Genomic DNA, 17,028 nt, shown 5'->3' with positions numbered 1-17,028 from the left:
ATGGACCCTCGGGGTTCGCCAGGCATTCTACCCAAGGGACCCGGGAAAGGAATGTTGAATTACTGACCACTTGTATTTTCCATGCTCGGCCTAGAACGTATTGCTACATTCTAAACCTACACAGTCTCCTTTCTATAGTTCGATGCCCACTGCATACTATAGAAATTCGACCGTGCCCTCCATGTACGGCTTAAGCACTCGCCCGGTACCGTACAACCCTACCAAAGGCTGAGAACAAATTTAAATGAATTTAAAACTAGCACTCGAACCAGGATCGAACCCAGTGCCCCTCACCACAGTAGTCACATAAGGCTATGAGGCCCTTATTGGCCCTACTTATGTCGATATTGAACAACTTTGTCACGCAACTATTACTATGGTGTAAACGCTGTTTTATTATAGTAACAACTAAGCCTTATTTATTCCTTGAAACATTCATTCATGTTTACATAAGATACACACACATAAAATTTATATACAAATAATTTTCTCATCATCTTAGGCCTTTTCCTTCCAATCTTCCCTACCAACTTCTACCTGGTGGCCCTTTCCATCATGGTACCTATCCATGTGGAAGGAATTTATTAATAGGTTTTGTTATAAGTCTGTACTTCTCATCTTGTCCTTTAGTTTTAACTACGTTACATTTCTCGTTAACAATTTTTTTTGTTCGTGTTCTAGGCATAGTAAATTAGACAGCAATTAATATTATATATATTTACTATATTTAGTTTGATACTGGGCTACATAGTTATGGTCTCAATTTAAATAACTTTGTATCGGCACGTAGCAAGATATGTTATTTATTTATTATTGCATGAACATTATACAAATTAAATCTGTTAAAAACACACGAACATACAGTATTTAACATATTCCTAACTATGTATAGGTAATAATAATTAAAAAAAAAACATTATAATAAAACTAAAAGTACAGAAATAACCAGGGGCTTAACCTTGGTGCCTAAAGAACTATACCGCCAGGGGCGGCTTCTTCGGCGGCAGGCTTATATCAAATGGAACGGTAAATTCTCCATCGCTTGTTATCGGTAGGTGTATTTTTTCGCGTGTACGTGTGTTTAGGGACTAAGACTTCCCTGTAATAGCCCAGAGCCCCACAAATTCACGATCCGCCCATGTATACCGCAGTACAAAGTTCTTTAAATTCCTTTTCATAAATACATCTATCTTAAATTTATTGGTTTGTTCAAACTTCGCGTATAAGTAATAAAGATTCTGGGAAACTAATGTTTAAATAACTTTATTTCTCATTACAAAATTATATTTTATTTACATGAGAAACTTAATGTTACTTAACGAGCAAGATACACGTTTCAATTTTAGTCCATTACATTCACTCTTACATGCATTTTTAATGCCCTCTTGAATCTGTCAAACACTCTAATATTGCGAATTTTAGATGTCAACTGATTAAACAGTTGCACCCCCTCATACCCAATCGACCTCTTCAAATAATTTGTGCGCGGCTTATAACTATAATTTACCCATAGGAATAACCCAATTAAAATAAGTGCACTCTCTATTTGTTTACCCTTAGTGTAAGATTAACTCCCGAATAATAACCGATACACGCGGTGACCACCGAGCTGGTGATTTCTACACTCAACGAATAATTATCGACGAATCAACGAATATAATTTATTTATGTTAATTATTTTTTTAAATATCTTTATTATTACTATGTAGATCAAGAAAATTGTAAATTTTGATCGAAACATTGTGATGTTTTGGTTTTAATTAACTATTTAAATTCCCTTTAAAAACAACGAAACGACGAAAGTCGTACTCAGGTACTGCGAATCTAAGGGAGGCTCGTCTGTACTACAGTAAATTAGACGGGAACAATATTTTGTAATAGTTAATTAGTATTTTGTCGCGAAACAATCTAATACTCATTGAGGTTAACTAAAGTTACCGCTCCGCAAATGACCTGAAGGTATGCGAAACAGTGACTCAGCGAAGGAACCGTCTCGAAAACGGGTTTCCCTTTGAGATACGTTTACACTGTTAAGTGATAAACATGAACTTCCCAAATAAATATTTTATGATCAATAAGATTATTATGATTTCGTTTATTGTACTACATACGCGAGTACGACACTGGGCATAAAACAGCGACAGAAAAATTAAATAAACAGTGTATAAAAAAATAATAGACATGCGTGTGGATTCTTTAAACGTAAAATGTATATGATAGCCATAGGCTCATCTATTTTGTTTATAAGTTTTTTATGTAGTAGGAAGCAAACTGGAGGCTCTCCTGATGTTCAGTGATACCATCACCCATGGACACTCATACTGCCAGAAGGCTCGCAAGTTCGTTGTTGGCTTTTAAGAATTGGTAAGCGTCTTGATGGATCCTCTGGAAAGTCAAATTGGTTCGGAAATACTTCAGTGGGCAGCTGGTTCCACATAGTGGTGGTGCGTGGCAAAAACTGCCTTAGAAAACGCTCAGTTGTGGAACGATGGAGACCGGACGTCGAGATGGATGGTATTTTGTATTTTGCCTCAGTGCAGCAGATTAAAAATATGTCGGTTGAATGGCAACTTCACTATTATAAAAAAGACACTTGGCAACATTGCTATTTTTCTCAATATAAAATTGCCAGAGACTGTATTAGAACACCGTTTCCACCATTTCGGCTTGTTACATCTATTGAATACAATGGTATTCTAGTGTTCCACGGTCCACATTACAACACATTTGCTCTTTGTTACTAGCGAACTGTTGAATCGACTCCCGGTTGAAGATACGAGCTATACTCTTCCCTCAAAGGCAATTCACCCACTAAAATGACAGTCCATGGGCTGCGATGACTACCCTTTTTGGATGCTCGTTTGCTACCCAATCCTGTAAAAAAATACCAAAATATAGAATCTCCAACAAATAAGATCAGACTCCTAGTCTACTAAGAGTGAGCTAAGGTTTTTCTCAGTTGCAATATTAAAAATTTCTATCTACAAAGCATTTTTTTTTTATATTTTTCCCGATATATAGAAAATTATTGTTACCCTTTTACTAGATAATTATTATCTTACATTTATAACCCAATGTAGCGGGTAACCTGAGGTCATCTGAGTTCACATTCAAGTGGCAGGTGACGGGAACTTATCTTAATTATGAAACCTTGATTATATTTATCTAAAAAGAAAATTAAATATTCATATCGTTCATTAATAGACAGCATTATATATTATACATAACAAACATAAATATAACAAATAAATAAAAATGAATCGCAATATATGTTGCTAAGCGCAAAACAAAAAGACGGCTGGATCGATTCAAGTATTTTTTATTTATTCCTTGAAACAAAAAATAGAAATATTTAGTTTAATTTAGCTTAAGTTTTTATTACGGACAAGCAAAGAGTCCAGTATAGGGTAGCACAATGTTCCATATTAATGCTTAAAGATTAGGCTCATTATAAAAAAAATATTTTGGCGAAACCAAGGTCGCGGTGGCAGATAGTTAAAGATAACACGTTCGGTTAACTGTGAAGTGAGTAAACGTTCTTACTTTGTCTATATAATAACTGCACAAGGCTACATCCAAATTGGTTCATCGGTTAATCTGCATTTGGGTCGACATATGTAACCGAGTCCGTAGTCAAGGCTATAATATTTTTTAACATTATTAAACTGATTATATATTAAGTGATAAGCCATGGCTATGTATATTCTTTTTAGTTGTAAATTGCAAATTATTTATAGGAGACGCATCTACGCATCTAATGACTGGTTACTTATTTACTTTATATTTATTTTAAAAGCTTTCTAACGGGAAAAATATTGGCGGGATTATTGACGAGTGACAGCCTTATCGGACGTGTCTATTGTCGGATCTGTGGAGCTAAGGACGGGTTATCTCTGGCACACGTGATGACTTTATGACCACATGCTGAGACATATTAACTATATTGCAGTCTTGATATAAACAATACGTGTTACTTTTATGATATTCTCTATCATAGAATGCTACTAACTGTATAAATTAAAGGAATTTATGGAACATTTAATTTGCGAGGAATGTCATAATGCATAGAAACACTGTTTTAATAAGTCTTTGACAGGACTTCGAAGGACTTATACATATATAAATAAATAATGCTAACATTAATACTGATTTCTTTACAGTGACAATTCCTGTGCTAAATTTCGGTATGCTGATGGGATGGCAGTCACCTATGACGCCAATATTGCAGTCCCCGGACGGACCAGCCCCGGAACCCATCACAGATAACACCATATCCTGGATGGCATCGATCACATTCTTTCCATCCATCTTCTGTGGTGTTCTAGTTGGAGACCTGGCTGATAGATGGGGCAGGAAAACCACTACAATGTTGACATCGCTTATGCTGGTGGTAAGTTTCAATACACACTGTAACATTTCACTCATCTTTTTGAATTCTGGCACTGATTTTTTTCATGTAAACAGCTGCTTATAAAACTACAGGTCTCGACATTAGGACCTCCAGGTACGTCATATACGGACGGACTACCACGGACGGAAACCAATTTATATCTAATTTGACATATAACTTTAACTGTGCTGTACTTACGTTTTAATGAGACAAAACAAAGAAATTATAGGCACACATTTAAGTCCGCCTTTTACAACATCACGCCCAGTCATTAAAAGATTTGATTTGTAAATAAGCACAAAAAAGATTTATGAATAAATGAATCATTCTGACCAACGCACATCATGTACCTACCTATTGTGAAAAATGACAATTTTTGCCGCGCGTTTTAAGTGATATAAAAAGTACAAATGGTCTTTGACACCTTGGGCCATGGGAACAGATAATAATATATTATTTACTTGATTATATTGCCGCAATGGTATGTTTTAAGTTGTAAGACGTAACGTATTTTAACGCAACTTAAAAAATCCATATCTAAGCTAGGACTTAAAAATGACTAATCGATTTATTTGTTATTCATATAGGTTGATTTGTTATTTATATTAATTATTAAGTTATTCATAATTATTTAAATATAATAAATAACATTCAATCTAGATATGTCGCAATATGTAAAATGTATATATTAGCATGTAATACATAACGGCAATAAATACTTTTCCAATATACCAAAAATAATATTAAAACATTATATTTTTGTCATGAAACTTAAAGTTCAGGAAGGTTTTTTTTTGTTTCCCATCAATGCTACTAGAATGCTTTATCTATAGTAAAAAAAATCATTGTTTACTTATGTGTGGAATATCGCTTAGCGTAGTTAAAGTCTACCTCATCTGTGACGCATCCGCTCTGTGGTGTGCTCGGTTTTGGCGCTATTAATGTGTTATATTAGAGGCGGACAATGGGTTGCTTGTGCATTAATTTGAATGTAAGTTATAATGCGTGCTCCTATCTCACCATGCCTGCTGATAGAGGAGGCATGGTGAGATATGGCATATCTTATTTTTATTAACTATAAATTACTTAAGATCTCATATGGATCTCATATGGTTGCAGCTGCAAACATTGTGTTAAGTAAAAAACTTGGAGATGAAAAAGAGTGGCGGAGAGTTTATTGCCAGTTCTTTTATTCCGTTCTAGGCCCTTGATTTGAAAACTGGCAGTAAATATGAAGTTAGAAGTATTCAATATGTATTTCGTTTTTTTGACGTTCATAAGTGTAATTCATAAATAAATGAATTTGATTTAATTTGAATTAAAATACCATCTCGCTATGTACTACTCGTAAGAGTTAGGACAGAATATATAATATGTGCCAGTCAGAGACTATCCTAAAAAAACTAAATTTATAAAGGCAAGGCGAAAAATAAAACAACCATGTAATTTTGGTGTAAATTGGCGAGTGTTTGTTATTCGTGGTCTTAAACGATCGATAACTTACGTTAACGGAAGAAAACAAATGAAAATGTGTATATGTATTTTTTTATATAACGGCAATAGTTTTAACTTTATGCCACTTTCAAGTTATAAGGTGTGTATGTTAGTCAGTTTACGAAAACCAAACCTTATTTCTTTTTTTTAAATATCAATAATGTGTATTTATTAGGATATCTTTAAATATTCCGTCTTTTTATTCCTCTTTTGCAAACAAAAAATAACTAAACCGCTTATAACTTGTAACAAACCTGAAAGCGGTTTTAACCACTCTGCGCTCAATTAAATCTGAATTATCTCGTTAGTAGTGAAACAAACATGAATAAACAACAATTGTCATTTATCTACAATATATATAATTCCTAGCTTTAATTATTTTATGTGTTATATTTTATAATGCTTCCTATTAATCATTATTACGTTATTCAGTTTAAACGTGTTAATTTCCATGAAAGGAAAAAACCAGACTAATACGTGTGTCTGTGTCGTTTAAACAAAAGTAATCGAGAAGTGACCGCCATCTTTTTTTGGGGCGCCATCTTCTCCTTGGTGGTTTTGTAATGTCCTAGGAGATAAAATATTAAAATAACTACGCAATAACGGTCCTACCACGTGCGCTTATCTTACTAAACTATATGCCACTTCTAATTTTCTTCTTATCTCTAAGGTCACTGCATTTATGCTAGATCCCCGGCCGTGCACCAACGGACTTTCGTTCTATGCGCATTTAACATTGGCTCGAACGGTGAAGGAAAACATCGTGAGGAAACCGGCTTGCCTTAGACCCAAAAAGTCGACGGCGTGTGTCAGACACAGAAGGCTGATCACCTACTTGCCCATTAGATTAACAAATGATCGTGAAACAGATTCAGAAATCTGAGGCCCAGACCTAAAAAGGTTATAGCGCCATTGATTTATTTTTTATGTATTTCAGGTGGGCTATTTGTAATTGTGTATTTAGTTGGTGAGTCTATAGAAACTTCACTTCCCGTCCCTATTCGCTTAGCTCCTTCTCTATCTTCCTTTAAATTTCTTCTGTACATACATTACCTGTCCACACCGTATCCGTAACTTTCGTACTAACTACTAACTGACGTGAGACTGATCTTAAATTTGTTTATCGTGATTCATGTGCACTTTTTAATTTTTGTTTTTCATGTATATTAGTTTATTTTATTTTTTTCCTGATTAGTTCCTTTTAGATCTAAACTATATGTAATATGTATTTTTGCACTTCTTGCCTACCTTATGTAATTTAATACATTTTTTTCTTTACTCACAGTGGTTGCCTGGAAGGGATCGCTCGAAAGCGATAAGGCTGCCAGTTGCCCTCCTTTTGATTTAATTATGTTCAATTTTTATATTGTAATGTAACGAAGTGTTAATAAATAATAAATAAAATAAAACTATGTTAAATATGCCCAATCATTTCTGCGCACACACACTGCGACACATGCGCTTCTGATATTAATGAAGAGCTGCTTGAAAAGATCAATTGCATCGCAATTAATGAATCCGTGACATTAGCTTTTTAGTTTTTACTTTGTTTTATTAATATTTTTTTATATTATTATAAGGTTCTAAAATATTTTTTATTAGATTTGGTTATGACCTTACACTTTATCCATAAATATTTTTATTTAGTATTTTTTGCCTGGAAGAAATCGCTTGCGATGAAGCCGCCCGTTGAATCCCTTAACTGTTTTGTATAAATGTAACGAAATATGAATTAATAAATAAATAAAAATAACTATCTCATATGTCAAAATCTAGTCAAGTAATCTCAAGTTTCAAGAACTGTCAAACAATTTCTTTTGTATTTCACAGCACTTAAGATATATTTTAATATCTATCTATAATAAACTTGACATAGAGATAAATTTTGTTACAGATAAGTTGGAGTATAACCCTTTTCTCACTTCGCCCATGGGCGCTGATCACGTCACGGGCAGTTGCTGGGTTGGCCTGTGCTGGCTGCTATGTAGTCACACCGTTATATTTAAAAGAGGTAATTTTAATGTTAATTAATTACGAATTATAAAAAAATTGGCAATTTAATTAGATACAATTCTGTATTTTAAGATTTTAAGATTTATTGATCAGTATTGGTCTAACGGCTTGAGAGTGCGACTCTCATCGCTCAGGTCGTAGGTTCGAACTCCGGCTGTGAACCAACTTTTCTATGTGTGCATTGCACACACGCTCCGACGGTGAAGGAAAACATGGTGAGGCAGGCATTAACCCCAAAAAGTCGACGGCGTGTGTCAGCCATAGAATCTTGATTAGTAAAAGTAAATGATTACGACACAGATACAGAAATCTGCTACTAAGTGGGTAGACAGGGTAGCGCCACTAGTTTTTTATGGACTAAACTGCGCTGATAGAGTACCAATAGCGATACCCAAGCCGACAATTTCGTTTGAAATTTCGATGTATTTCTCAAAATCCGTAGCGCTGATTGATGAATGCGCCAACGTTAACTTAAAATTGAGGGTAGACCTATGTTTACACAAAAATCGTATGGTGTATCATGTTACAAATATTTTTTTTGGCATTGCACTTGTCCAAAATTATCTTTATGGTGCCAAACGAGTTACTCGAAATCACCTTTCCACAGATAGCGTCAGACCGCATAAGAGGCGCCCTAGGTTCCCTCTTCATCCTGGTACAAAACCTAGGATACCTGTTGGTCTACGTGGCTGGAGACCTACTATCCTTTGTAACTGTAATGTGGCTGTGCACGGCTATACCTGTGCTGCATCTCCTAGTCTTTTTAACCATGCCGGAAACACCAGTGTTCTTAGTCAAACAAGGGAAATATAAGGTAAGGTATCTTTTGTTGATCTGCATGCTTCATAATTAGTACACTTGCATAAGCTGTGGTATCTGTTAAGTCCTGTAGTCAGTAGAGAATTAAAATTCGACAAAATACGCTGAACTTTTATTCCATTTTTAATTTTTAAAAGCAAACAAAGATTTATTTCCTGTTTATTAGGTTGTATTCTCCGAACCATGAATCTGCAAAATTCAAGACCATAAACGAGTATTCGTTTAAATAAAAAACTTATTGATGTATACAGATTTATGATACAAGATACAAAACACGAATATTTAACTATGCCTTCCAAATAAAACCAATATTCATTCTCTATATTATCAAAACAAGTTTTTTTTTATCTGTGTGCTCACTCCTCCCTCATAGGCCGGCAACTCACCCATTAAAATGGGTGTCTATGCCCTAGGTTTGGGTATCCCGTAGAGTCGTATATAAAAAAACTCTATGCAAAACGATAACTGTATCGTACCCGAAGCTCGCACATATATTTTTTTTCCCAGCTACGATATGAGTAAGTAAAGATTATTTAAATTAAATGTTATACAATTATATTTTAGGAAGCCCGTGTGGCATTAGCATGGTTACGCCACACAACACCGGATGACAAGAATCTTGAAGAGGAAGTCCAGCAGATGGAAAGAGAAGAGGAATACGCACGCTCTATGAAAAAGAGTTCTTGGAAAAGTTTATGTAAGGATAAATATAATTTACACTTAGTATATGAATTTATTAACTCTTTCTGTAATGGGAGGCAAACGGACAGGATCATCTGATGTTAAGTGATACCGCCGCCTATGTACACTCACATTGCCAGAAGGCTCGCAAGTGTGTTGCCGGCTTTTCTTGAAGGAGCCCTCAGTCGAATTGGTTCGGAAGTACTTCAGTGGGAAACTATTAGCTAAGCTAAGACCGTTAATAAATTTTTATTTGTTGTCTGAAAATCATTGCATCACAAATCTGTATGGATAAATAAAATTATCGTGTCACAATAACGAGCATTGTGACACGATAATTTTATTTATACATACTCCTCCGAAACGGCTCGACCGATTCTTATGAAATTTTTCAATAAGTCTGAGCATCGGCTACTATTTATATTTCAAACCCCTAAGTGATAAGGGGTGTCCACCCCAAATTTTATTTTTTTATGTTGCAACATACAAAAATACATACAACCCTCCCTAACTCCTCTACGATAGTTAATTTTATGGAACTAAAAAAATGTTTCCTGGAAATATTGTATATGGCAAAACGACGTTTGCCAGGTCAATTAGTATATATAAAATGCATACATTTTAAAGTTGATTTCAATTAATAATTTAATTGTTTGTATATAAATTACGCATTAATATGACGCATTATTTCTATAGTAAAATAATAATCGTAGCGCCACTGATTATTATTTTACATATAATTTTTTTTATTTTATATATAAATTATTTCCATTAACAGTCCAAGACAAGACAACATTCCAAGCGTTCCGTATAGCGCTCAGCGTGATGCTGTCTCAAGAGACCTGTGGCTATTTAGTTGTATTGATGTACGCCGGTTCCATATTTGACCAGGCTTCACAATCTATTAGTTTGAAGCTCAGTCCCAACAAACAGACTATAGTGGTGGGGGCCATACAGCTCATTGGCTCTATAGTCGCTAGTTGCATCGTGGAGCAGACAGGACGAAAGGTAATATATATATAATAGAACAAATTATAAAGTCAACGGGGATATCTATCTATCGAATTAGACATGGGGAAACATTGGCAGTGCTAAAAATTAATCTGGAATTGTATAGGATAAAACACCTTTGGTATGGCAATCAAGGTTTATTTACGAAATATATGAAAATATCTTCCTAATAGAGTGTATAAAAATCAACTCTGGGAAAAAATATATTATTGTATTAATTATTTTTTGCGTGAAACATTAATAATACTTTGATAACGATATATATATATATATATAGATATATATATATATCGTTATATATATCATTATATATATATATATATATATATATAATGTGATATTTTAATATAAGAATTAACTATAATGATAGGACTCATAATGTATATAACTTCTATGTAAAATTCCTTTTAAGACGAATTTGGCCCCCAGTATGTATGGCAGAATATGCAAACTTTACATTGTACACCATAACATTTTTGTAACATTTTCTTGCAAATAAATTATTATTATTATAAATAACTATGATCAGTGTTACCCTATCAAAGTGACTGATTAAAGTTAAGGTTTCGTATAAACGAAAAATAAAAAACTGGTCCGTACAGTCTGTGCGATAATTTTGTCAAACCTCAGATGGAACTATACGTAAATTCGAATAGTTAAAAGTAATAAAACTGTTGAATCGATAACTTGAGCAGTATCGTGATAGATATTTATATAAAAAATCGTGTATTCACATATTTATTTGTAATACTACAGCTAACATAAGTTATATACAACAAAAAACAACTATACTAAAGATCGTGTACATAAAATATACAAAAAAGTTCAAATATTTGCGAAACAAATCAATACAATTAAGTTGTGTGTGTTATTAGAAAACTTCCCATTAATTCTACGTTTTTGTGTCAGAAATTGATATTATCGGAAAAAAACAATTGTATTTTATTTGTCTTATAAAAATATCTTATCTTAATGTTATTCTAAAGCCAGCTTTTCTGTTCACTTTTCTAATTCATATAAAGAAATCAAAGAATGAAAGAAAGTTATTCAGTACTCATCTGTCTCTTTTCATCAACCGTTAACTCTATTTGAAAAGAGACGAAAGATTATTGTAGTCAAAAGAGTGCAAGATAGGTTGAAAGACTTTAATAATATGGACGTCGCACTTGGATTTTTTTTTAAATTAACATTTGACTTGCAGTGGCTTCTCGCTGGCACATCACTAGCGACGGGATTGTCTATGCTGTCTTTAGGAGCATGGTTCTATGTTACCTCACTATCAATATGGCTGCCGGGATGGCTGCCAGTATTGGCTATGTGTTTGTGTATATTTTCAAACGCCGCTGGCTACCAACCCGTCCCATATGTTATTATGTCAGAACTATTTTCTTTTCAAGTAAGTTCGCTTTATGTATGTTTGTTATAGGTTCAAATTATGTATAAAATAACTAAAAATACTGAACCCATTTTATAATTTATTACAATTTTAATTAGGTTACAAAAATGGCAGTTCCCTAACTAAAAAAATATCTAAATTTCTAACTAATTAAAAAATAAGGTTTGTCTTGTATGCGTGGTTGCCAGCTGCCCCAATCTCCCCCCCCCCCCCCCTTAATTACTTTGTATTTTTTATTTGTATTGCTTAATTATATATCTATATAATATCTTGTATCTTCATATCGAGATTAATTTAAGTTAAATCCGCTATAGCGGATTATTATTAACTTAAAATATATTTTATCAGTAGTTTATACATTTTAAACGTTTTTTATTCCAGCATCGAGGCATGGTGACGTCCTTCATCAGTAGTGTTGACGCACTCAGCGACTTCCTACAAACAAAGGCCTACGACCCAATGCTGAAATATTTCGGCATACACTGGGTTTTCATATTTTTCTCGCTTGTATGCTTCTTAGGGACATTTTACACTGTCCTCTACGTACCAGAGACTAAAGACCGAAGTGTAGAAGAGATCTATGCTTTACTAGAAGATGGAAGACAGAAGGAGAAAAGGAAAGATGTAGAGAATGGTATAGACAAAGACAATGAAATGAGTCGGCTTTAGATTTTTTGTTGTACCAGATAATTTATTTTGTTGCAGTCTAGAAATAATTTGTATTGACGCATATTTTTTCAAATGTAAGCAAACTAATAACTACCCACATATTTTAATTGTATTACTAAGTATAAGATCTCGGAAAATTCATAGCTTAACTTAATACAGCCAAATTAAATAAAAAAATATTTGACCCTTAGCTCCGAGTCCAGTGACCGAATTTTCAAGAGTAAGACTCTCTTACTTCTCATCACGTTTCTTTCTTAACAAATATAATTAGTACTCCTTAAAAAAATAGTTAAAGATGGAACTTTCTAATGTATTTCAGAATTATGTCCAAATTTCTATAGTTTTGTTTTCGGTACCGATATTTTTATACTCAGAACTAAAGTTGTGACTTAAGTATTTCCAGTATGGAAATATCCTCACTAAGAATGATTGACGAGTATTGAATACAGAACATAGATTGTCATAGAATATACCAGAAAAATAATTGTTAGTTTAACATTTCAATATTCGTTTATATATTTTTGTAACTTATTAAAAATACCCTTTGATGACTAAAAACTAAAAAAAAGTGTTATTAAAATTCATGTATTTAGCCTTAATCGTGTTTAGTAACAAAAAGTGCCCATAAAAGTGTGTTTTTCCTTTCAAACCTATTCAAGACAATCAATCTTTAAAATATTGTATTTTCCAACTATTAAAAACTTTTTAAGAAATGTGGGTAGATACCAATAAAAAAAGACTTGCATAAACATCACAACGTCTTGAGATTTGATTATTATTTTATTGGATATTATATCCCATACATTCTGATTTATTTAGTTATAAAGTCGTAAAAATGACGTATTTGCTGCTTACAAAAAACGTGTGTATGTACACGCGTTAGAAGTTATACTTCTTTGGTGTAACAAGATAAAAATCTTTTCAAAAATTTGATCCTACGTTTGTAGACGAAATTATACTAACAATAGAAAAAACCTAAAATTTTGACTATAGCTAACTTCAGGGTGTCGGATTTTTGTGACGGTGTCATCATCATTTTTCCCTAACACGCCAAAAGAAGTATAACTTCAATACTGAGTTTTATTCATAACCACCATACGCAAAGTTTATATGATACTATTGTTTTGTCTAGTATGGGTCAATACGATAATGTCACGCATCAACGCATAAATTATTCATAAAAAAATCAATAAATGTAAATCTCTTTCATTACAATTTGTTAGGAAGGGATGAAGTTATACATATTTAAAAAAATTTAAATTACAATGATTTAGGTTTGATAAATAAGTTGGCTTATATTTAGTGAAAACTTGAGAACGTTTTGTGTATTTAGCATTAAACGAAAGCAGACATCGTAGATTATATAAACGGTGTTGAGAATCCAACTGTCAAAAACATTATCGTATTGTATTCGAAAACTTAACGAAGTTATCATAAATGTGCTAAAGTATCGAAAGTTTGACGAAGTGTCAAACGTCTACAAAATCTGGCATAAAGTTTAAAATATTGCCATAATATAAAAAAAAGTCTACAAACCTTTTAAAAAAATCATTTTTATTTTTAGTTTAATAATTATTAATTTTGATAAAAACTACAATGATAATGAATAATATGTAAATTAGACCTCACGAAACTTTTTTTAAATTAGTGTAAAAAAAAGTACATAAAATTCATAAATTTCTTATTTTTTCACCTCGGAAAATGATCAAATACACTAATTTAAAGTATATACACTGTATAATGCTTCCTATCTCATTTTCTCTCACGTTAGATCCTATGAATTCATGTGTCTGTCTCTTTTTACCGTCGCTTTTTCGTTTCATTGACTTTAAAATCACAACGATGCTAAACAAGTTTTCGGTTCAAAAATCTTTAACATATATTTGGTATCGATGACTCGCGTGTAATGCTTCGTCAAACTCATGCTACATTTAGCAGTCAACATACTAAGTAAGCACTTCTATTACCTAATACGGTATTGTCAACTGTGATAGATATTATGTGCCACAAACGAATGTGATATTGCGAATTTTATTTTATAGTATTACGTTGTCTGATGGACAATAAAATTATTTGAAATATTTTGTGATTTTATTTACCTAAACTAATTCAATACCAGCAGTATTTTGCTCTTAGCATCCTTCCAAAGTCACACACAAGTACATTTTATTATAATAATATAAGTCCTTACATATGAAATTGGCGTTTTGTCGTACTGGCCACTTTGACCTTAAATACCTCCTCTTTGGTTAGGAATTTCAAATTCAAATTTGTACAGCTATTTACTCATGTATTTGTGCTTCGATGACCGTCATTCATTTCTTTTTTTCTTCTGTTTTTTTCCGTTTGCGTCACTCATTTTACAAAATGGAAAACTTAAAGTATCGCATTATTTACAAGTACCAGTTCCGCCGTAGCACTAGTGCTGTGGAAACGACTCGAAGGGTGAATGATGTGTATGGCCATGTTGGTGTGGTCATGTTGCAAAAGAAAACACAGTTCGTTTTTGGTTCCAACGTTTTCGTTTTGGAAATTTCGACCTGCAGAACAAGGTCCGTGGACGGCCTGAGACCCAAGTATAAAATAAAACTGTTTTAATTCACTTGAAGCAAATTGGGAAGACTAATAAGCTTGAAAGGTGGGTACCTTACGAATTGACTGAAGCAAACCGGCAAACGCGCGTCGACTGCTGCGTTACATTACTGAACCGGCACAATAATGAAGGTATTTTAAACCGAATCATTACCTGTGATGAAAAATGGATTCTTTACGATAATCGGAAGTGCTCAGCGCAATAGTTGAATCCTGGCCAGTCAGCCAAATCCTGCCGCAAGCGAAAATTAACCCCAAAAAAGTTACTTGTAAGCGTTTGGTGGACTAGTGCCGGTATTGTTCATTGCAGTTTTCTCAAATCTGGCCAGACTATTACGGCTGATGTCTATTGTCAGCAATTGCAAACCATGATGGAAACGCTAGGGGCTAAACAACCTAGGCTGGTCAATCGCTCCACGCCACTGCTACTTCACGACAACGCTAGACCACACACTGCTCGGCTACCAAATTAGAAGAGCTTCAATTGGAATGTCTAAGACATCCTCCGTATCTGTTGTAATCTGTTGGAGCAAGGTCCGGGTACTCCCCTTGACCTTGCTCCAACAGATTACCATTTTTTTCGAAATTTGCACAACTTCTTTCAAGGGAAAAAATTTAACTCTGATGGGGCAGAACAAATCGCCTTCACAGATTTTATTGATTCCCGTCCTACTGGTTTTTTTAATAAAGGGATCAATGAACTACCTATGAGATGGAAAAAGTGCCATAGAAAACAATGGTTTATACTTTGATTAATTAAATATATTATATTTAAAAAGATTCGACTTTTTGTTCCTCCCATACAAAACGTCAATTTCATATGTAAGGACCTAATATTAACAATTGAAGACTGTTGAACTAAGACTAAATTGTTACTAAAACTGGACGTAAATATAATCTGAACTAATTAAGTTATTATTATTTGATAAATGCTTATTCGGTTTTTTCGAAATCCGAGATGTGGTAAAAATAGGACAGAGTATCTTAATACAAGTTAATTCAACTTATTGACTCAAGTTTTTTTTTATAAAGTCAACTGTTCAGATCAATCAGGTAGATCTGTGGCAGAAAAGCGAAGCAGGAGGTAAGTGTCAAATCTCCCCTTTACTAAAAAGGGACTTAATTTACTTAAACTAGGTCTGGTGGGTTTGACGTCTCCCGCCGGGCGCGGGTGACAACTACTCCGGATATATCCTCATGATGGTTATGGCCGAGTCGTAGGCCGCTGTCCAGCGGGATCCGCGTCATCCCTTGTGCTATTTACCCTATTAACATGTTTGACAATTCTGTGGCAATTCTTCCAGCTGCGATCTGTGTTTAACATGTCCGATAGCCCACCCCGAGATCCGAACATGAACATGTCTCGAGCTTCATATCGTTTCTACTTTTCGAAAGTCGGCAGTCGGCAGTCGGAAAGTCGTCACAGTTGCACGCTGGACTCTTGTCTTCAGTTGGAATCAGAGTAAATAGAGTCCCAATTTACACAGAAACTACAACAAACGCCGTATTTGAAATAAACAATGGCCACCAAACGTAGCTCTCTCTATCTCTTTTGCATTGTATGCACTCTATTTATGTCCTCGTCTTCCCAATGGTATCTCCAAAATTATTGGAGCCTAACTTAAGACTAATAAGTAATTTAAGTCTAACCTAATTCACAGAAAAAAATTATTTAACATAAGAAAGTGTCCAATAACTCTACTTACAGTCTATTAAAGGAAAAATACAATGTTCTTGTTCACCCAAGTCTTTCAATTTTTATTACATTATTTATTAATTAGTTATCAGAAATAAATCTGAATTTATTCTGTAAAGGTTAACAGTTTCAAAATCGCTACTCAACATTATAAGTGATTAGCCTTCTCCACCGAACAAGCTTATATGCCAGTCTTTTTTGCCAACCACTGGGTTACTCCGTGTGACCCAACTAAACAAAATTGAACGACAACTTTTGTATGAAAAT

The 17,028-nt window shown here is 33.8% G+C and overlaps 1 protein-coding gene across 2 annotated transcripts in view; it reads left to right on the top strand.

Annotated features, from left to right (window-relative positions):
* Positions 1 to 14,540, top strand: part of LOC123714254 (probable metabolite transport protein CsbC) — a 28,060-nt gene extending 13,520 nt beyond the window's left edge. For both annotated transcript variants that reach the window (XM_045668453.1, XM_045668454.1), the window contains exons 3-9: positions 4,161 to 4,390; positions 7,779 to 7,895; positions 8,505 to 8,711; positions 9,281 to 9,413; positions 10,176 to 10,405; positions 11,610 to 11,804; positions 12,186 to 14,540. In XM_045668453.1, the coding sequence (XP_045524409.1) occupies positions 4,161 to 4,390; positions 7,779 to 7,895; positions 8,505 to 8,711; positions 9,281 to 9,413; positions 10,176 to 10,405; positions 11,610 to 11,804; positions 12,186 to 12,473 (1,400 nt within the window). In that variant the 3' untranslated portion in view covers positions 12,474 to 14,540. The remainder of the gene's footprint in view (positions 1 to 4,160; positions 4,391 to 7,778; positions 7,896 to 8,504; positions 8,712 to 9,280; positions 9,414 to 10,175; positions 10,406 to 11,609; positions 11,805 to 12,185) is intronic.
* Positions 14,541 to 17,028: the final 2,488 nt, after the last annotated feature.

The sequence above is a fragment of the Pieris brassicae genome, chromosome 9 (assembly GCF_905147105.1).
Source record: "Pieris brassicae chromosome 9, ilPieBrab1.1, whole genome shotgun sequence".
Lineage (NCBI taxonomy): Eukaryota > Metazoa > Arthropoda > Insecta > Lepidoptera > Pieridae > Pieris > Pieris brassicae.
Note: the sequence above shows the minus strand (reverse complement) of the source record. Positions and strands in the feature narration are given on the sequence as shown.